This window comes from Platalea leucorodia, assembly GCF_965183815.1.
Source record: "Platalea leucorodia genome assembly, chromosome: 3".
NCBI lineage: Eukaryota > Metazoa > Chordata > Aves > Pelecaniformes > Threskiornithidae > Platalea > Platalea leucorodia.
This window is the reverse complement of record NC_138825.1, coordinates 35,658,436-35,679,741: the sequence shown is the minus strand read 5'-3', so window position 1 is coordinate 35,679,741 and position 21,306 is coordinate 35,658,436. Positions and strand designations below refer to the sequence as shown.

The following is a 21,306-nucleotide window of genomic DNA, read 5'->3' as shown; positions in this document are numbered from 1 at the left end:
CTGTTCCCGCATCACTGAACCTTTTGTAATTTGCTGTCTTTTCAAACATCATTCTTTAGATCTAGTTCTTTTGCATCCTGCCTCAGTGAAGTGAACTCAGTATTAAGTCCTGAACGCCACAACTGAGATTAAAAACGCTCAATGCTTTCAAGTCACTTCAGGGTCATGTGTCATTTTCTCTGCTAGTCTTTGATCTCAGTAGTAGTACATAAACTCAAGTCCATTTGCCTCAGTGTGCTCCCTTTGCTTTCTTTATAGGCCAAGATGGGCTTCCGGGAAGGAGAGGGTCTGGGAAAATATGGCCAAGGCAGGAAGGATATTGTTGAAGCCTCCAATCAGAAGGGAAGAAGAGGCTTTGGGCTGACCCTCAAAGGATTTGATGGGGAGCTCAATATTGATTGGCAGGATGAGCCAGAGGTAAGTACTTCCTATTTTGAGTCCCTTTTCTGTTGCTGTGTTCAGGATTTGCTCTCTAGGAATGATGTTTAGTGTTGTCTTACACAACTGGCTACCATCAAGTGGCTCTGCTGGGTAGACTCAGGCCTTATTTTGCCCCAGAACAGCATGGCAAAACTTGTTTTCTGTCACATGTATTAATATTCTGGCACAAAATCAGTTTCAGATAGATTGTTGCTGTGGTCTGTAGGATTTGTTTCTGAGTTTGCAGTAGTGAATGTGATTGAAAATTGTTATCAAGCTCCTTTGGGTTTACCATTTTTATTTTGTATATAGTTTTTCATGCCTGTATAGGTAATTTTTTTTAAAAAATCTTTTCTGGGTGTGTTTAATAGTCCCAAATAAAATGCTCGATGTTATCTTCCTGTGTCTTGTCAAGCTCTTCAACAGGGAAGAAAACTGGGAAATAGAAATAGATGTTGTCAGGAAAGTAAAGTCCAGTTTTGATATTATTTGTTGCAAAATAGGTGCTGTATGTTTGTATTTAAAAAGAAAAAACAAACCACAACACTGACTCCTAGGGATCTGGCAGCTGGAGAGTAAACCAGAGGGTCCCAGCCGTTGTTAGTCAAGGGCAGCAGTGTTTATCAGGTCATGTATGGTGCATGTTACAGTACTTTGCTCTCCTTTCTTTGAATTGTTTTCACCAGTTGGAAATAATATCAGAGGTTATTCCTTGAGAGCCAGGAATTTGAGACCTGGTCTGTAGACTCATTTGTTCAGGTCTCATTTTCCAGTGTGTTTCTACAGCTCACAGCAGTTAAGTGTTATGTATGATTAACCCTTGTGGATGATACTATTATGATAAATATAAGAAAGTAGATCTCGGCAGCCTCTCTTTGTGGAGGAGTGGCACACTTTGGTCTTCACTGCTAAAACAATTCCTTCCCAAGATTATAAAAATTGTTCGAAGCCTGAATTAAGTTGTGGAATGAGGGGGCCTTTTGGAAAGAACTGGGAGAAAGGATGTGCAAAGCACCGTCGGGAAGTGTGGTGGTTTTTGTGGCATCTGTCTCTCTTGCAGTGTCTCTAAAATGTACCTTGAGAGTGCTAGGCTTTTGCGTTGATTGTTTATCAGACTCTGAGATGAAAGTGGTGTGGGGTTCTTTTTGGTGGTGGTCTTTTTTATTTTTTGTTTTGTGGTTTTATTTTATTTTACTTTAAATCCAAACAAATAAGACATGTTTTAGACTAGGAGAAAAAAACCTATATGGTTGGCCCTAAAGTCATGGCATAACCCCTTATGCTAGAATTGGGAGGCAAATTTTTGGGAGCAATCAGTTGTTACATTTTACTAGCAAAAATGTCTTTGACTTTTCCCATGTCTTGTCTTTGCAGCCCAGTGCCTATGAGGAGGTGGACTGGTGCCTCGAGTGTACCACAGAAATCCCCGATGCCCAGGAGCTGAAGGAGTGGATGACTGTGGGGAAGGTAATTTTTTAGATCCCAGTACTTACCAGCCTAAGATGACACAGGACTAAGCGTGAAACAATTGCCTTGTCAAAGAGTGGTAGAATAACCTAGGGTGGAAGTAACCTCTAGAGATTGCTAGTGCAGTTTCCTGCTTAAAGCAGGTCCAACTAGATCAGGTTGCTCAAGGCCTTGTTCAGTTTGGGCATCCGTTTCAGTGTTTGTTAACCCAGTCGGCAAAAGAAAATTTCAGTATAGCTAAGTGGCATTTTTGAGTTGCAGCTTGCGTCCGTTGTTTCTTGTCCCATCGCTGTCCGTCTCTGAGAAGAGTCTAGATCAATCTTTCCTATTTCCTGCTGTTAGGTACTTGTAGGCAGCAATAGGATCTCCCTTTCTCCATTCTGAACAAACTGTTCTCTCAGTCTCTCCTCGTACACCAGGTGCTTCTGCACCCTCGTCATCTTGGTGGCCCTTTTGCTGGGCTTGCTTCAGTATGTCTGTCTTGTGCTGGGGAGTGCTAAACTGTATGCAGTATTCCATGTGTGGTCTCAAGATGCTGAATAGGGGAGAATAATTCCTCGGCCTGCTGGCTACGCTCTTGCTAATACAGCCTAGCATGTGGTTGGCAACCTTCATCGCTGGTACATGTTGCATTCTGAAATGACTGATACCATGTTTGCTAATTGTTATCTGTGCTCTCATCCTGTTCCAGAGGAAGATGGTGATTGAAGATGAAACAGAGTTCTGTAGTGAAGAGCTTTTACGTAATGTCCTGCAGTGCAAGGTGAGTCCCCTTCTTTAGAGAGGAACTGAAGTTTTGGGGAAGCAAGTGAAATAAACGATTGAAAGGGATTGAGTAGTTTACTTAGGTGATTGGCAGGAGCTCAGAACATCCTCTTTCGCCTCCATGCCACTAGTGTGACCATACATCCTGGTTGTTACTGTCTGTTCAGCAACCTGTTTTGCACATCAGCCTTCAAAGACATTAATGAAAAGAGTCCCCCTTTCTTAGTTAGTTCAACTGAAGGGCTGAAGACTTGAATAAGCTAAGGAAATAAGCTCCCTTTCTTTTCTTGTGTGCTCCATCTTCGCTCCTAGGTTTTATCACACCCTTGTAAATTGCAGTAGAGTGTGAATGTGTGTGTATATATGTGTGAGGGAAATACCGTAGGCTGTGGCTGCTTTTGAGGTGGCTAACCACGTTATCAGGCTCTGGAGCTATCAGTACAGAATTCTTCAGTGTCACTAAATTTGCTTGAGAACCGGCATGGCTTGGAAGAAGGGTGAAAAACATTCTGTGTTGGTGAACCAAGCCCTGCACAGAGTTTGCTGTCTGAGGAGAGAGAAGCACGAGGATAGGAAACGCTCGTGCCTACTTATCCCTCAAGTCTGTGCCAGCTCTAGCTCAATTTTGTTTTTGTGTGTGCAGAGTGTATTTGATGAGCTGGATGGAGAAGAAATGCGTCGAGCCCGAACAAGATCTAACCCCTATGAGATGATCCGTGGAGTTTTCTTCCTGAACAGGTTTGCAGAACTTCTGGTCATGTAGCCCCTGTCCCATTTATGTTCACTTTCAGCCTTGGGAGCCAAGGTTGAAACTGAATATGTTCCTATTTATGTGTTCACAGGGCTGCAATGAAGATGGCAAATATGGACCATGTCTTTGACTACATGTTTACAAACCCTAAGGACTTCCATGGGGTGAGGGCCTCTTTTTAACTTTCAAACAGCAGTGCTTTCCCAGAGAATGGAGAAGGTGGGAGGAAAGGAGAATCCATAGGATACTAGCTGGGAAAACAGGTGCTGGGAAGAGACTTCTCTGGCTGAGCAGTGCAGTTTATGGTGTCTCTGGTTTGACTGATGGGAGCTGTTACTGGGTCAGTAGAATTTCCTCAGTTTCCTTTTGCAGAGGCCCTTGATAAAGGAGCGAGATGCAGAGCTGCTCTACTTTGCTGATGTGTGTGCTGGTCCCGGAGGCTTCTCTGAGTATGTCTTGTGGAGGCGGAAGTGGCATGCGAAAGGATTTGGCATGACCTTGAAAGGACCAAATGATTTTAAACTAGAGGACTTCTATGCTGCTTCCAGTGAGCTCTTTGAACCTTATTATGGTATGTAGTGCATGTGTGAGTGTTACCTGATGTTTTTGCTTATGCTGCAGCCTCTGTATCAGGAGGGAGGCTGGTATTAATGCCAGCATGATACCAGCATGGGGATTTAAGAGAAGCCTGCTTACAGGGAACCATTTTGCAAGGTAGAAGGGGGCCGTCATCTGAGAAAGGGGTTGAGATTGGTGAGCTTGCATATCAAGTCCCATTTCTGCACTTATTTCCAGTCTGCCCTGGGAATGTGTGTCCCATGGTAACAGTTGATACTTGAGTGCTTTGCTTATCTGAAAATTGTAGAGTGCTTTAAGATTGCTTGACAATATTTTTCCCACTTCACTGACGTCAGCCTGAAACACAGTGAATGAGATGACTTATCATAGAATGGTTTGGGTTGGAAGGGAGCTTAAAGATCATCTAGTTCCAACCCCCCTGCCATGGGCAGGGACACCTTCCACTAGACCAGGTTGCTCAAAGCCTCATCCAACCTGGCCTTGAACACTTCCAGGGAGGGGGCATCCGCAGCTTCTCTGAGCAACCTGTTCCAGTGCGTCACCACCCTCACAGTAAAGAATTTCTTCCTAATATCTAATCTAAATCTACCCTCTTTCAGTTTAAAACAGTTGCCCCTTGTCCTATCACAACAATCTCTGGTAGAGTCCCTCCCCATCTTTCCTGTGGGCCCCCTTTAAGTACTGGAAGGCTGCTGTAAGGTCTCCCCGGAGCCTTCTCTTCTCTAGGCTAAACAACCACAGCTCTCAGCCTGTCCTCATAGGGGAGGTGCTCCAGCCCCCCGACTTGCCCAAAGATCTGTTAGTGCAGCCAGAGATAGAAACCTTACTTGCCTGACTGGCAGTATGCTTCTATATCAGACCTCCCTAGCTCTGCTTTGGTAATTGAAGGGAAATACAAGGATTGCTAATATTCCTGCTTCTTATTTCAGACTGTATAAAGGAAACTTGAGGGTGACATCTTGTAGAAAAGAGGGTTTGCTTTTCCATTGTTGTGCCTTTTTTTTTCTTTTTTTTTTTTTCCTCTCCCCCTTCTCTCTCCACAGCTCTGACTCTTGACTGACTGCCACTTTTCACACCTGACCGTGAACTCTTAGGGAATGGTTAGCACTTCAGGATTAGAGCTATTAAAGAGAAGGTTCATGGCAGGGGCAGCAAGGCAGATAAACACATTGTTCTAACGGTCGCAGCATTTGGATCTTCATAACTCACTGCAAACTGCTGTTCTTGTGGAGAGAAGGAGATACGTGGAGAAATGAATAGCCTAGGGACTTTGATGCATTTTCTTGATCCCTTTCTGTCCGTTACGCTATGAAGTCTAGTGAGATGTGCACAAATTCTCTCCCAGTGATGGGAAGGAAGTAGACTGCCGTGATATTTGTGGTGTTGTGCTAGGTTTGGCTGGGATAGAGTTAATTTTCTTCATCCCCCATCGAGGGGGTGTGGTGCTTAGTTGCCGGCTGGGGTTAAACCTCTACAGTTGTGAAGAATGGTAGCAAATTCTAGCATCACTTCACTTACTGACAGGATGATTGATGAGGAATTTAGTTATCAAAGTGCTATCATGCATCCTGATCTCTGCTGCTTTCTAGTCCTCCAGTTCAGTTAATAGAAGCTGTAGTTGTAGAAGATTTATAGGACCTGTACCAAATAGAAGTTCAGGCTTCTTCAAAGTCAGTATTAGTGAGCTCTAGAATACACCTTAGATTAGCTTTCTAAAACACCAACCTGGGGGACAATGTACTTCTCTTTAAAAAGAGCCATATGAGAAAACTGTACAAACATTCATGCACAAACCCTATTTCCCTTTCCCTACTCCCTTTATAAACTTCTTCTCAGGGTTTTTTTGGGGTGGATTTTTTAAATTCCAGATTACATTGTGTTTGGAAATAGAGTATTGTGTTTCTTTGGAATGATTTGAATTCTTAGTAGAAGGTAGCCAATGCACAATGTAAAAAATTTTTGCCTTATCTGCAAAAATATGTTATTAACAGGTGAGCTGTGCAGTGAGATTGAACCTTACATTTTTAATAGGTTCAGCTATGTGTCATTCTGACTTGGATGAGAATATTGTGTTGTCATGTAGTCAGTTCTCATCTCGGGGGAGGGCAGCAAATGATTTGTCTTTTGCTGAGGTTAATATACAACTCGTCATTTGAGCATGGTTACTGTATGGCTTTGTTTAGCCCTGACCACACAACCTGAATAATTTTCCTAAATTAACAAGCATCTTCAGTGGTGAACAAGGGAATGTGTTAATGCTTATTTGCCTATAAAGGTCTGTGTAATTTCTGACTAAATGTTGATTGAATACAATAGATCACCTGCACATACTGATGTTTTGTCTGTACTTGCAAACATGTTAGTAATTGTCTCCTCTTTTCCCCTTAGGAGAGGGAGGAATTGATGGAGACGGAGACATCACTCGCCCAGAGAACATTACTGCTTTCCGGAATTTTGTTTTGGACAATACTGATCACAAGGGAGTGCATTTCTTAATGGCTGATGGGGTTGGTCTATTTCTTTTTCTTCCTGCACTAATGACCAAAACGGATACCTCAGTCTGCCTATAGTAGGATATTTGACATGTGTCCATAGTTACAATGTGAAATTCTTCAAGGCTTGCCATTAAAATTCCTGGTGGCAGTGTTTTTTATCTTAAAGAAACGTGATTCCATGATTCAGCTGTACAGAATCCTTTGCTTGACCAACAGACTTGTGGAGATACTAATCACATGCAATGTGCTTTGCAGGGTTTCTCAGTGGAGGGTCAGGAGAATCTGCAAGAAATCCTAAGCAAACAGCTCATGCTTTGCCAGTTCCTTACAGCATTGTCCATTGTCCGGACAGGTATGTATTATCCATTAATCTTCTTCCTCCTTCTCTAAGCTGTGAGTGGCATTGCGGAAGGGTGCCGTACAATTTTTGTTAACATGCCATGAAGTCCGCTCTGCAGCGAGGCTAAGTTGCACAGAATTGAGTGGGTATGCATACATCCTGAGATGGTTGTCACAAAGCTCAGAGTACTGGGGCAGAAAAATAAGATTATCTATGTCTATTTTGCTTTTAATTAAAAACATGAGGTAAAATGCAGTAGTTTAAAGCTCTTACAATGTGTTATATTATGTAGCTGTCTTGGGCTAAGGTCACTAGTGTGTGATAACTGGACAGTATATCTGAGTTTTATGGTACTAACTGGACCAGCTGCTTCCTGAATATTCTAGCAGGCTAGTTGAAACAGTGGTGTTTATCCAGTTCATCCTTCCCTCTAACTTGTGGCTTTTCTCCTTTAAATCTCCTATCTCCATGATCAGAACAAGGCATGTCTCACACTGTCTTAGCTGTACCTTGTTGTTGCCAAATGATGGACATTACAGCTCTATCTGGTTTTGATGGCTCCTCTTTTCTGCTGAGTTTAGTTAGCATTTGGCACTGACACAGAAGACAAAAAGGCTCATTATATTATCATTTATCTTGTGCCCTATGTTTAGAAGTACCTGAGGCAATGATCTACTTAGCAGTAGTCTCAAATGTGATATGGTAAAAGGAGCAACCTTCTTTAAGCCTTTCCTGTCTGGGTAGATAATAGCTCTGTAAGACTGCTTTTTGCTTGGGGAAGCTGGGAATCATTTGCAGGTAAGGGGCAACATAGACTCTTTTCTTTCTAGATGGCAAGTTATTCTGTTTAGGTAACACGTGTTAGTTTTCTCCTCCGGCCTGGTTTCTTGTACATATGGGAGCTCCTTTTCTGTTGAGGCTTTTGCATAGCATGCTGCCATGCCATGGGGCACAGTTTGGGCCTGGAAGGGGAGGATAGGGGGTGGATAGAAGGTTTGCTCGGGCATGAGACAGCATGCATACTGATTTGATCCTGGTCAGGGAAATGCTTTTCTCTTTGCTGCAGAGATATGGGGAGGATGGTTCACGGAGTCCCATTGGCCCAGTTCATGAATGCGTTTTAGATGCTGTTTAATTGTACAAAAACACTCTTACGAGTTCTGCAGAAGAGAAAGTTATTGACGTGCCTGGTATCTCCTTGTTTCCTTATAAACTGCTGGTATCTGTGTGCTTCCTCTCGTTTTTTTCCAGGAGGACATTTTGTCTGCAAAACCTTTGACCTGTTCACTCCATTCAGTGTGGGACTTGTTTATCTGCTGTATTGCTGCTTTGAGAGAGTGTGCATCTTTAAACCTGTGACAAGCCGCCCTGCTAACTCAGAGAGGTGAGATTCTTGAGCATGAGGGACTACTAAAGAAACCCTGTCCTCTAAATACAGTGATCAGTGGGTTTGGGTAAGTCTAGGGGAAGCTCTGTGACCTGCCTCAATTGGCAACTGTCTTAGAGGAGGAAACATTTTAGATGCTTAGCAAATTATGATGTTTGACAAGGTAAAGAAGGTATCTGCCAAATTATCCTTCTCTGTTTTGCATCAAACAACTATGGTTCCAGTGAAGCTAGAGCATATTATGTGTGTTATCATTGTACCTGTCAAGTTTAGCAGAATTGATTTACTATTTGAGGGAGATCTGTGGGGTTTTTCAATGGAGTTGAGTCCCAGTCTTTCCAGAGTGTAGAAAATATATAATCACTTTGTGACAGGTGAGATTGCACCTTCCTAGGGATACCCAGGAGGAAAGAATTCCTGGGATCTGGGAGACTGTCCTGATAATGGGAGTGTGGCAGGAAAGTTGGCTGTGTGGAAGAACTGAACCCACATGATCTCTCTGCCTTGCTCTGCAGGTATGTGATATGCAAAGGATTAAAGCTAGGGATTGATGACGTGCGGGACTATCTCTTCATGGTGAACATCAGACTCAACCAGCTGCGCAACTCTGATGTGGATGTGAATCTTGTTGTCCCATTGAATGTGATCAAAGGCGACCAGGATTTCTACGATTACATTGTCCAGTCCAATGAAAAGTGAGTGCCCATGGGCAATGAGGGCTGCTGGCTGTAGGCAGGTTAACCAACATGGATTTCAGTTGTATCTTCTTGCACTCATGGAGGTACTTGTTGATGCTGCTACACTGCTTTTTTGCTCCCTGACAAGCTTAGCAGAGCAGAGGGACCCTGTGCAGAGAGAAATGCTGTATACTGTTAGTAACTGTTTGGCCTCCGAGTACTGTGTAGAAAGAAAGAACTAGGCAGTAGCTTCCTTTCCCAATGGTCTTGCTGTCACTTTGAATCATGTTGGCAATGATCCATCACTGCTCTGAGGATCAGACTGGCTTCCTCCTGTTGTCCCAGCACTCTTCCTTGTTTTGAACAGTAGAACAATCTTGGTGGTGATTAACTTGCTCCCTGACTGAAACTTGTCCTCTCTTTCAGCCACTGCAAAGTTCAGATAAAGGCACTAGCCAAAATTCGTGCCTTTGTTCAAGACACGTGAGTATATTCCTCTGGCTTTTGGTGATGACTGAATTAACCTACTGTCGATGAATTGCTTTGCCCTTGTTTAATGTGTTCTTGATTTGAGTTGGTGCTTGGCTTGGTCTTTGGAGCCAGGGAAGTGAATAGGGCTTTTAGGTAGCTCAGTGTGTCTGCCTGAGTTATTTGCAGAAATGTGTGGGTGGCTGGAGGAGTCCTGAAAGTTGATGGTCTATTATCAGCCTTGTTGAGAAGCCTTCCATGCATTGCATGATTTCCAATTACCACAAGTGGGCCTGCTTCTTGGCAGGAGTTTAAGCAGAAAAGTAACTCCCAGCTGGTATGTTCAGTTCTACAGTAATCGTCTAAGTTGGGTGTGGTTCATAGCTCTTCATTTTCCAGGGGTAGTTCAAAGCACCTAGCCTTACCTAAAGCTTATGACGTGAATTTCTTGCGTAAAACATTGCAATGTATAGCTGTTTCCCTGGCATGACTTCTGTTCTGGTGTCATTCAGAGAGAATACATAGTAGAAAGTAGAGTGAGTCTGGTAGCCAGGAATTATCTAAGAGTTAATCCTAGCATTGACACTGTTTTTTGTGTGGCCGTCAGCGGGTCTTCATTGCCGTTTGTAAATAGGGCTATGTACCCAGCCCTTGGAGATTAGCCTAAGTTCATACTAATACATAACTTGAAAATATTGATGCCCAGTGGTACTTTCATGGGATGGAGTGGTGGCTGCTAATCAGCAGTGCAGACCATGAAACAAAGCTAAACATGGGGATTGGAGATGGATGCAGGGTGGGGAGGGAAGGCAGCATCCTCTTTTGTGGAACCTGCTGAGGAACAGCACATGTTTGTCATTCCCAAGCCAGGCACTGAAAGATGTGAGTTTTATAGGGCTGAGATATGCAATGCTGCAAGAGCAAGGAGGTTTCACCATCTTAAAAGTCTGCTGTCTTTCTCTAGGACGCTGATTGAGCCACGGCAGGCTGAAATCCGAAAGGAGTGTCTCCAGCTTTGGGGGGTAAGTAAGCTGCTAGGCAGGGAGGTCGTGAAGGTGTCCTTGCTGCGGTGAAACAAGAATGGAGCTGCAGCACAGATAGGACTTTCTAGTCAGAGGTTTAATACGTTGTCTTGTGGGAAAGTCGGAGACCATTTCAAGCAAACAGGGTGTTTCTGATTCATTATGTGTATGGCTTAACTGAGCAGGCTTCTTTGCTGCACTTGAGAATATTTCATTGTATACAGAGTGAACTCAGCACCTAGTTCCCAAGCAGCAGAGCTTTCCAAAAGGTCTTTTTTTGAGTCTGCAGTTTCTCTTCCCTGAGCTTTTGACTGCAGTGGGGCCATAGGTATGGCAGTCAGTTTCACAGGCTAATTGTGTGTCTTCGATGAAACAGTATTTCATTGAAACATGCGTGACATCAAAGATTTAACCTGAAACTTTCTGAAGTTGCCTGTTGTTTCCTGTGAGATGTGGTATGTCTACATTACATTTGCAAAACACGAGACCTTTTATTTGCCAGATGACCTCTCCAGTGACTGGAATCCCAAGAGCAGGAGTTTCAGGGGGCAGGATGTTCTGTTATGTATTGAAACCAGAAAGGTTCCTATGAACATGCCAAAGAATAACACTTATTATCAATCGTTTGGATTTGTTTTCAGATTCCTGATCAAGCTCGTGTTGCTCCTTCATCTTCAGATCCCAAGTCCAAGTTCTTCGAGCTAATCCAGGTGAGACCTTACCCAGAAGCTTGTTCTGAGTCCTTTCATACAAATAGAACTTGAATGAAGAAGCTAGTCCTGGATTATCATTTCCCGTAGAAGTTGCATTTACCTACCTGTTGATGCATTGTGTCTAATTTGTGTTTTCCCTGCTTTGCTCTTTAGGGCACGGACATTGATACCTTCAGTTACAAACCTACTCCTCTGAATTCCAGTACGCTAGAGAAAATCCGCCAAGTGTTAGAGTACCGGTGTATGGTGTCTGGAAGTGAGCAGAAGTTCCTCTTGGGGCTAGGGGTAAGTGCTGAGAACAGTCTGGGAGTTTTGCTGGTTCATTTCAATGCTACTATTCTGCCTTGCAGTTTCATCCCATCCTTTCCTGTCCTTAAAGACCAGAAAGGATCCCCATCAGCAGTCCCTGAGACTGCTAGTTATTTTATTTTTCTTTCACCTGACTTCACTGCTTTTCACACTTATTAACCCTGTTTTTGTAGTCACAGCCTACACAGAGACCTGTACTCTTGCTAGTGTCTCTAATTATCTTCACTGTCCTTTTAAAGGTGTTCTATTTCTGGTTCTTTGTGTGGATATGAAAAGTCACTGGCAGATTAGAATCAGTGTTTTTGTTCCTTTTCTGTAGAGATTAAGGTTCTTTCTTAAAACTTCTGACAAAGAAACTGCCTGTGACAGCCTAGGACAAAAAGATTCTCTGAGGGCTGCTCTACAGTTAGTCAGAGGTCTCTCCTCCACCCCCGCCCTCATGAAGCTTTAGCTGAATCTGACTCTACCTTCTACACTCAGAAATCACAGATCTACACCTGGGATGGTCGTCAGTCAGATCGCTGGACAAAGCTGGATTTGAAAACTGAGCTGCCACGAGATACCCTTCTCTCTGTGGAGATTGTTCATGAGCTGAAAGGAGAGGTAGGAAGCTATTCTTTCCCTTACCAAGTGGCTGCAAATACAATGAGCATTTTCACGTATTCTCTGTAAGATACTACAGAATAAATGTTCCATCTGTGCCAGGTGCAAGGTTTTTTTGTATATGATCTTTAGAGAAACTGTTTTGGATTAAGTTCCTTCTTTCTGTCCAGCGCTAGAGATAAGAGCTTTTAACATTATTTTGAAAACACTTTGGACCTGACGTGCTGATGTTGTCCTGTGTGCAGCAGCAGATGACATTTGCCAACATGACTTAATGTGTTCTGTGGCTCTTTGGGTACATAACTGCTCAGTAGTGATTGCAGACCTTGGGGAAAAGATTCTCATGTTATATTCACAGCTTAAGGTATTGCTGCCTGGGAATTTGGCTGTCCTCTGGCACCTCAGATGAGGATGCTGTAGTGCACTGGGCTTTGTGCTGTGGTACCTGATAAGGCACAGAGAGCTGGTGATGGCAGCTGTGGTCCTGCCCTCTCTCCCTCCCCTGAGACAGAACTGTCATTGAGGTGCACCAGTTCTTGGAGGATGGCACATTACTGTATAGTGGGGAGCAGGGAATTTGTGTGCTTCTAATATCTGGAAAGGTGCTTTCTTGCTAGAAGAGAATGATGTCCTGTCAAAAAACAGGCTATAAATCAAAGCTGAAATAGCAACAGTCTGAGTAGTAAGTCTCTGTATTGCCCTCCCTAGGGGAAAGCCCAGCGAAAAATCAGTGCCATCCACATCCTTGATGTCTTGGTGCTGAATGGCAATGACGTTCGAAAGCAGCATTTCAACCAGAGGTATGTAGGATCTGGAGAAGCTTCTTTCTTGTACATGAGTAGGAGCGACTGGGAAACAGTGTTCACGCTAAAAGCAGAAGGCTGAGCACAGGGAGACAAGTGCATTCAGCTGAAACGCTGCTATAAAGATGAACTGTGAATGAACCTGCTCTGACATGAAGTGCGTATAGCCTTTTCCAACTATACCTTCTCTGCGTATGAGGGCAGGTCTAGCTCCTTTCTTAGTCTGGGTTGAGCCAGGCGCAGTCTGGGTAGACTGAGCATCCTGGGAATAGGAATGAGCATAGCTGATAACTGGCTGAGGGAGAAGGAACGAGCTCCTCTGTTTCCTTCCTCAGGCGTACCAGTCCTACTTACCTGCTGCGATGTGTTCAGCAGCATGTGGGCTTCTAGAGGAGGCTATGGAGACCTATTCCTAATGGATAATAGCCAGTATCACTGGGTACTGAACTGGGAGGGCAGGGTGAAAAAAGTGTTGCTCAGTACCCATTTGGCTAGCAGCAGAGGCAGTCTGCAAGTACTGAAGTGTCTAATCTGTTATTCTGCTGAAACTGTTAACTATCTGGTGTGCCAAAGATCTCGCTAAATTGCTGGATTCTCCTTCCGTTTTCATTCAGGATTCAGCTGGCAGAGAAGTTTGTCAAAGCTGTTTCTAAACCTAGCCGGCCAGATATGAACCCCATCCGGTGAGTGATGATGACTCCTTCCCTCAGCCTGGCGTGCTTTGGTTTCACTCTGTTGCAGGATGAAGAGAAGGCGCTGAAGGAGAGTAAAATTTCAAGCTGAAATTCATAGATCTGTTATGTTCAATGTAAAGAGGCCAAAAGCCCTTTAAATATCTAAGATAAAGGTTGATAGTGGAAGAGTTGTGCCCTCCTTTCTCATATCAGTCAGTCATGTTTTCATCATAGGTGGATTGGCTGGTGCCGATTTCCAGTATATGCTATAGTAGGTCTAGCACCCAGTTAGCTAAATCATTGCAATGACTTCTATGTCCTTGTCTGCCCTGGAGGGTCAGCAGCGGTACAGAGATGCTGACTGTTAGTAGATAAATGAAGTGCTGACCAGCAGTTGCAATCTCCAAATGGTTAGCCTGGGGAGAAGGCTTACGTTACAATCCCAAGAAAGTTTCTGACAAAGAGCTTCAGCTTTGTTGCCTCCTGACCTTCCGTTTCATTAATTCTGCTACAGTGGAGCATAAGAGCATCATTGTGTTGGACATCAGATAGGTATTGTGGACAAAACAGCTTCCGTTTCAGAAGCTAGAAGTGCCATGATATTGTGAGAGAAGCTGGAGGAAGGGAAAGAGGATGTTCTGCTTGGTGGCTTAATGAGAGATAATGAGTGGGATCTCAATTAAACTCAAGACAAACAAACAGTTGCAATAACTGGAGGAGCTCCAAGTGTTGGGGAGGGATGAAAGTGAAGTGAGGAGAGCTGTAGAAATGGGTTGTAGAGGGGTCCTTTGCTGCTCTTGTGAAAAGGTGTTCAAACTGTGAAGCCTGATGCTTGCAGCAGTGTGTGGGAAACGAGTGGTTGGGATGTCTGATCAGAGGCAGCGCTTTTGAAACTTTCCCATTGTCTGTTTCTGTGTCTCAGAACAGCAAAAACAAAAGTAGTTTGACATAATTATAAGAATGATGATTCCAAATAATCTTTACTGATTTCGAAGGAAGAAAAAAAAAAAAAAAGCTGTTTTTACCTCAGGGTAACTAATGAGTTTGTGGTGTCCCTGAGGATGACAATGGTGAAGATCAGGCGGTTTAGTTTTACTGCGAGGCCAGCATGCTGAGGCCAGAACCTGCCTGCGGCTGACCCTGGTGAATTCACCACATGGGAAAACAAAAGCACCTGATTTTCATTGTTATTCCTCTTCTGTGTACTCGGCCTGAGGTAAAAATGCACTTGTATGCTGCTTACGGCAACCCAGCCACGAGCATGCAGGCGTTGGGTTTTCTCAAACCAGGGGAAATAAGGCACTGGAGCAGAAGATTGAGGAGAAGGGTGAACCTCAGTTGTGCCTGACCACCTTATGCTGTACAAAACAAACTGGCTGCTCCCTGTAGCTGGGACAGAAAAAGAGGACAGTGTATATTTTTTTAAGTCATGTTGTTGTCGTTTCCCCCCAGAGTGAAGGAAGTGTACAGATTGGAGGAAATGGAGAAGATTTTTGTGAGGTAAGTGACTGGCGCAAATGAGAGACTTCAGGGCCCGTTGAGGTTATCAGCCACCAATGCACAGGAATGGGAGGGATGTGCTGATGTATGCCTGAGGAGTGCTGGAGAAAGAGCTGTTAGAACTCGTGCAGCTGGTGGCTGTTGTTTCTGAGAGGCTGCTGACTCGGAGCATTACCCTGCTGAGTTCTAATGCTGTAGATGTGGCCAACGCGCTTTACAACAGTAGGAGTAGCAACGGCGCTTGAGTTTGTGCACAGAAGTGTCGGTCGCTTCTCAGTGGCTTGAAAGATTAAGAGTTCATGCCTGAAATGGGAACCCCGTTTGGATTAAGTGTGGTAGATCATCACAGATCTTTCATTGCAAGACTCCGTTTGCTACCTGATCTAGACAGCTCTGGCTGGTTTCTCCCCCACAGCCATGTCGGGGAGGCAAGAGACTGAATTCTCTAGGGTGCGATGATTGTACTGTCATGTGCGGTGCTGTCAGTTTTCACTGTGACACTCTGGAGAGGGTGTGCAGGTGGCACGTTGTGTGCAAGAGGATGGTAAAGGAAGAAACAGGAAAATCTCTTATCACTGTTTTCTCTTAACATTTAGGTTAGAGATGAAAATCATCAAGAGTTCAGGGGGAATACCCCGGCTATCCTACACTGGCCGAGATGACCGGCACTTTGTGCCCACAGGACTCTACATCGTACGGACTGTGAATGGTAGGAAGAGAGTCCCCGGTCTTATTTAACTTTTCTTTGTATCTTCAAGTAAAAAGTATTGACCAGGCTTCCTCCTGTTGTAACTTGGTAAAAAATTAATGGGAGTATTCCAATGGCTAGAGATTAACTGTTTGCATGTAACAAGGGTAGCTTGGATTTGGGTAAGGTTTAGGGTATTTATATGATAGGTTTTTCTGTTGCGGGTTGATTAGCTATTGTGTGGGTAATTCCATTTATTTACATGACTGATGACTTTCTTTTTTAATGAGATCATAATTTTCCATCAAGAAGATATTTTCCGGAGTAATAGTACACAGAAATATCCTATTCGGAATGTCAACTTTTAAATGCAGGCAGAAGGGAGTTTTCTCAGTGAATAGAGAACAGCTTGGGAAGCAGGTCGTCTTGGGGGAGAGAAGGAAAAAGGAGTAAGAGAAGAATCACAATTATTCTTACAGATTCCTCCTCCCTGCTTGCACTATACGTGTATTTATACTGTGCTTTTTTTCCCCTTTCCATTTTGTGTCTGATCCCTGTGACTCTTCTGCAAGATCCCTGGACAATGGCATACAGCAAGAACTCCAAGAGGAAATTCTTCTTCAACAAAATGACCAAGGAAGCGAGATATGACCTCCCTTCTGAATCCATCGCACCCTTTCAGTGAGTACAAGCCAGAGCTGAGGCTATGGAAGGATAGCTGTGTTTCTCTGTGTGTTTCTCTGTGTGTTTCTCTGTGTGTTTCTCTGTGTGTTTCTCTGTGTGTTTCTCTGTGTGTTTCTCTGTGTGTTTCTCTGTGTGTTTCTCTGTGTGTTTCTCTGTGTGGAAGGGAGTTCAGATGTGCTGTGTTATGTTTTTGTATTGTCGTTTCCAGTGCAAGTGCAACTTGGTCACCAGGGTGTGCTGCAGAAGCTGGCACCTTCGCAGACTTTCAGGAAACTGCTGATCTGGATTCATGGATTTTGCAATTAATTGCTATGAATAACACACATCTCATAACTTTGTTCCCCATCTGCAGCGGCGTACAAGTTACTGAACTTCCCTGCACACTGGGAAATGGAAATTGAGCCCAGCAGCTGTAATTTGCTGCATCTCTGTATTTTAAGATGCTTGTTTGGAAGTTGCTAATTTAAAAGCAAATCCCAGATCATTTAGCCCAGGCTCTGGAATAAGCTGTAGGTAGCTGGGAGCTGTTTAAAGAGAGAGTAAGAGAGAAAAGCAGCAGCTCCTTGGGAAAGGATGGAGTGGCTTGTCACTAGACAGTCATTAACACGGTGGCTGCTGAACCCCGTGTGTATCTATTGAGTCTGTATCTATTGAGTACTAGGCTAAGGCCAAGTCTTAAGTAATCCTGAGTCCGTGTGACACCTCAGGACTCATGGGTCGAGATGTTCTGCACACCCTGCCCTCAGGTGGTCTCAGGAGATGCCCTCCACCACCACTACCCAGGACTATCCCTCTGAGTGAGAGCTTGATATGAAATAGGACTCCTGATTTTCTCACTTTGAATCTCCTTACCTACCTTATAGCAGTGCTCTTAAGAATGCTTAAGCTTTCCTTAACCAGCTAAGTGGAAGAACGGGCTTAAAAAGCAGAGGCACACGATGCTTTTTCTCTCCGTGTGTCAGGATGGGGTTAGTTCTGCCTGTGTACTGGGAAGTAGGCCAGCATGAACCTGCATGAATGGCTGAGGAGGTGGAGGGAGGCTTGTGTGGGACTCCAGAAGGGATGTGTTGTGTTGTGGTTAGTGAGTACTAATGTGTCTATAATTAGCCATTGACATGTGCTCTTGTCGCTGCGCTAGTACTGCTTTGTTAGAACAGTAGCACTAAATAAGCTATGAATATTAAGTGTCAGTAATTGTACAAAACTAAAGGCTGCTGTGTCGGCAGTAATTAGCAGCTCTGTTTTCATTATGGCTGGGACTACGTTGATGCAGTGAGGCTGTGCTTGATGGATGGAGTGAGAGATGGCGTTGTAGGACCAGAACTCTCAGCAGCCAAGTGGAGCTCGGTTATTTCACACGAGGGAAAAGAGGGGATGATCCTAGCCGCTTTTGTACAGTGTGAAGTGCTGTTCGTTTGCAAAGCTCCATAGGACAGCTATTACTGATTCTAGTAGGTTTGTGGTGAGTGATTAGATGGCTGCTTGCTTGCTGCTGCTGGCAGACTTTCTAAATTCTTCATTAAGGCCTTTCCATTGCCTGCAATGACAGTTTCATCCTCTCAAAAACTTGGGGGGAGGTAGGTTTTTCCCTAATGACCTGTCTCCTTCCAGCAAATACTGAACTGAATCTTGAGTGAAGCTGGAATTAACAGGTTTGTTTCCATGGAAATCTCTTAGACTTGGAAGTTGCTGTACCTTAAGGGCTGTAGAGTTTGTAAGGTGAATGAACGCACTGCTCTTTTTCTAAGGCACCCCTTAGAATATCTCTGGGTGGCTCCCATCGCAAGGGCAGCTGGCTCTGTAGTGCTCTTTGTGGCTAGGATGACAGTGTTTTCCTTCCCCTCCCCTGCTAAACTAATCTTGCTCTTTTCTCTGCCCACAGCACCTGCCATTACAGCCGCCTCTTCTGGGAGTGGGGAGAAGGTGTCAAAGTGCATGACTCTCAGAAAAGGCAAGATCCACAGAAGCTATCAAAGGAGGATGTCCTGTCTTTCATCCAAGCGCACTACCCCTAACCCTGCTCTCTTGAGGGGTGCAGGGGGAGCTGAGCCCAGCTTGGATTCTTCAGAGACTGATGAGACTGGGGAGGCTCCACAACTTCTATCCTGGTCTTCTCCAGAGCCGATTTCCTGGAGGTGGTCGAACCAGAGGGTGGTATGCAGAAGGCACAGGACGAGGCTCTACCCTGGCAGTGTATATAAGAGTACGGCCCAGGTAGTGCCTGCTGCCGGAGTACCCATGGTGACTCCTGGAGCCAAGGCCTAACACCCTTTTGTCCTGGCCGCCTGCATGCATGAGGCCAAGGGGCTGGCAGCTTTCTTTGCTCCTGTTCAAACATTCAGCGAGGTTTGTGGAGCTCTGTGTGTGCCAGAACTCTCCAGGCTTGTGCTTCCCTGGCAGTGTGGGAAGGAGCAGAGATGTCTTGGTGGCAGAGCTGGGCAACAGCACATTGAAGCGGCCCTGCATCGTTCCTGGCAGCTGTCTGTCTCCTCAGCCTTGTCAAAGGCCTGCACTGCCCAGTGGAGGGTGTTAACTCACTGGAGAATGCTAGCTTTGGGACACAAGTATGTGTTCTTGTTGGTGTCTCCAACACTTTTGCTTGTCGAGGCACTTGGCTGGCCACTGGCAGTTCCTATGTGATGGTATCCTGTTGGACAAAGGCCAACACAGGTGATGAGCAGCGTTCCTGGCACAGATTTGATGTGCTCCGTGCCAGGGATTTCTCAGACCTCTAGAAGCTGCTGTGACAAGGATTTCCCCTTTGCAGGTCAGTGACTGATCCTGAGCCAGCAGCCTGGGGTTAATTTGTGAACATGTCTATGCCTCACGGTACTTCTGAGACCAAGGTGCTTTGATTCTTGGTACTCGACACTGTTACCCAGATCTTCAGGGAGCAAAGCAGATGTGGGAGGGAAGACACAGGAAGGTTGGGATGCTGTAGGTCTTTGGAGGAAATGATGGGAATGTCTGACTTAGCTAAAAAAACCCCAGGGCTTCAGTGAAAAGAGATCTTGACTTTGACCATGTTGGTTAATCAGGAGAAATCCTGTCCCCTGACTGTGCCCACTGGAAAGGCTACCAGACTTTCCTTTTTAAATGTCAGAGTGGGCTTTGAGACCCTCCATGTCTCATTTGGCCCTGGAACTGCAGCTGGGCTGAAGGCACAGAGCTCTGAAACTCTCAGCATGGTATCGTGTGTCGTCAGACTTCTCCATGCGCTTCTGCGCTGGGCTCAAAGTCGTCTTCTGTTCCATGTTTTACCTTCACTTCTGACTTCCGTGGCACTTTTGCCAGGTCTTCCACATAAATCAGAAGATAACACACAGTTGACTGCTTTTGGCCAAGCACCAAAATTGCCCTTTTTTTTGTTGTTGTTGTTCTTGGCTTGTTTTTAAACACAGATTAGCAGTAGGGAGGAAACTGATTTAGGGGTTGTCTGAACTGTGCCTTAAAGAAAGCTATAGTTCTCCTAGAATCTATAGCAGTTTGTTTAGATTCTTGTTTCTTTCTCTCCACACCCGTATGTATGATTTGAACAAGCTTTATGGAACAAGACATGGAGATTTTCACTTGTAGGTGTATAGGTGCATGGGTGCCCTGCACCCCACCTGAACAAGCCAGCAGAAGTCCCACCTCCACCCTCTTGGCCCAGCATCACGTGCAGGTTTTGTGCTCGTTCTCAGCACGCAGTTGAGCGTCATCCTACAAGTAGGCTGTGCTCGCTGAGCTTGGAGCACTTCCATGTCTTGAAAAGCAAATTGTCTCCATATAACCATGTATTAACTCTCTACGGTTTGGTATAAATCAACTTAACAGCTGCAACTCCTTGCACCAGAGAAAATCATACGCAGCCTTTATCACTGCAGAACCACACCCCTGGCTAAAGGAGCAGCCCAGAAGTTGGCACGGTCTGTTGGTCAGTGGAAGCTGGAGGATGCAAAGCTCGGGAGTGGATGGGAGGTTAGCTTACAAATAGGCAGCCCTGAATATTGTGCGGGGGAGCTATTCTTCTCAAGCTCTGGCCAAAAGTGGGTCAAAGCTGCTTTTTCCACATTGGTGATTACTAGTCCCCAAACACAGTTAGGTCTACTAACGCAGTTGAGGGACTGTATGCTGTTAATGCATCCTCTTGCTGACCTGCAGACCCCCTCTGCTCTCAAGTATTGGTAAAACATGTATGAAAGAAATGGTGGCCCTTCCCCCCTGCAGAGAACAACGGGCCTGTCACTGGCAGTTTTGTTTTGGCAAAGGCACTTCCATGAGGAACGAGGAAGAATCTCTCCCAGTGGGCAATAAAGAACCTCCTACACGTGTGGTTTCCAGGCCTGCGTGCAGATGGCTTTTTAAACCAACCAGTAATCGAGTTCTGGTGCTTGTTTGGACTGCCTTGAGGCTGTTCCAATGCCAGCAAAGCATGCTGCTCCCTTTCCCAAGCTCCTTTGCCAAGTGTTGTGTCCTCCACTCAGGGCTTTGGTCTCCTGCAGGCTGGCAGACAGAAGGGTGACTAGGAAGTACACTAGGGTGAGTGCAGGCCTCTGAGGGTGCCAAAAAACCCAGTTAGCCTGTAGGCTAGCTTTTATGAACAGATACTTTTCTGTTTACCCAGTTGCCTCCAGCTCCTCCTGATTTTAATTTGCTTTTATTCTTAATTTTATTTTTGATGCACTGAACCTTGATTCTGAATCCCCCTTTGAGAAGGCAAGCATGAGCCACCATGCTACTTGCTTCCCTGCTGCAGGGTAAATACAGAGCGATTATGTTGGGAAGGGGGGTGAGGAAGGTCTTGCTGAAGGGAATGTTTATGTACATTAATTGCACAATGTATTGTTATTAGGCTGTGTATCATTTTGTGTTGACTTCTCTGCTTTTATTGTCTCTATTACAAATACAGCCCCTTTAGTTCGCAACAGTGCTTGTTTACTTTGCTTCCCACAAAATTCTGGCCAGCACCGTGTGTTAGC

The 21,306-nt window shown here is 44.8% G+C and overlaps 1 protein-coding gene across 7 annotated transcripts in view; it reads left to right on the top strand.

Moving 5' to 3' along the window:
- Positions 1–21,252, top strand: part of CMTR1 (cap methyltransferase 1) — a 33,095-nt gene extending 11,843 nt beyond the window's left edge. For all 7 annotated transcript variants that reach the window (XM_082307096.1, XM_082307092.1, XM_082307097.1 and 4 more), the window contains exons 4-24: positions 259–417; positions 1,795–1,887; positions 2,579–2,650; positions 3,296–3,390; positions 3,495–3,567; positions 3,776–3,974; positions 6,371–6,489; positions 6,733–6,829; positions 8,069–8,201; positions 8,720–8,899; positions 9,308–9,364; positions 10,314–10,371; positions 11,013–11,081; positions 11,238–11,369; positions 11,874–11,996; positions 12,705–12,796; positions 13,414–13,482; positions 14,926–14,973; positions 15,570–15,682; positions 16,234–16,342; positions 18,228–21,252. In XM_082307096.1, coding sequence (XP_082163222.1) covers positions 259–417; positions 1,795–1,887; positions 2,579–2,650; positions 3,296–3,390; positions 3,495–3,567; positions 3,776–3,974; positions 6,371–6,489; positions 6,733–6,829; positions 8,069–8,201; positions 8,720–8,899; positions 9,308–9,364; positions 10,314–10,371; positions 11,013–11,081; positions 11,238–11,369; positions 11,874–11,996; positions 12,705–12,796; positions 13,414–13,482; positions 14,926–14,973; positions 15,570–15,682; positions 16,234–16,342; positions 18,228–18,360 — 2,223 coding nt within the window. In that variant the 3' untranslated portion in view covers positions 18,361–21,252. The remainder of the gene's footprint in view (positions 1–258; positions 418–1,794; positions 1,888–2,578; positions 2,651–3,295; positions 3,391–3,494; positions 3,568–3,775; positions 3,975–6,370; positions 6,490–6,732; positions 6,830–8,068; positions 8,202–8,719; positions 8,900–9,307; positions 9,365–10,313; positions 10,372–11,012; positions 11,082–11,237; positions 11,370–11,873; positions 11,997–12,704; positions 12,797–13,413; positions 13,483–14,925; positions 14,974–15,569; positions 15,683–16,233; positions 16,343–18,227) is intronic.
- The last annotated feature ends 54 nt before the right edge of the window (positions 21,253–21,306 follow it).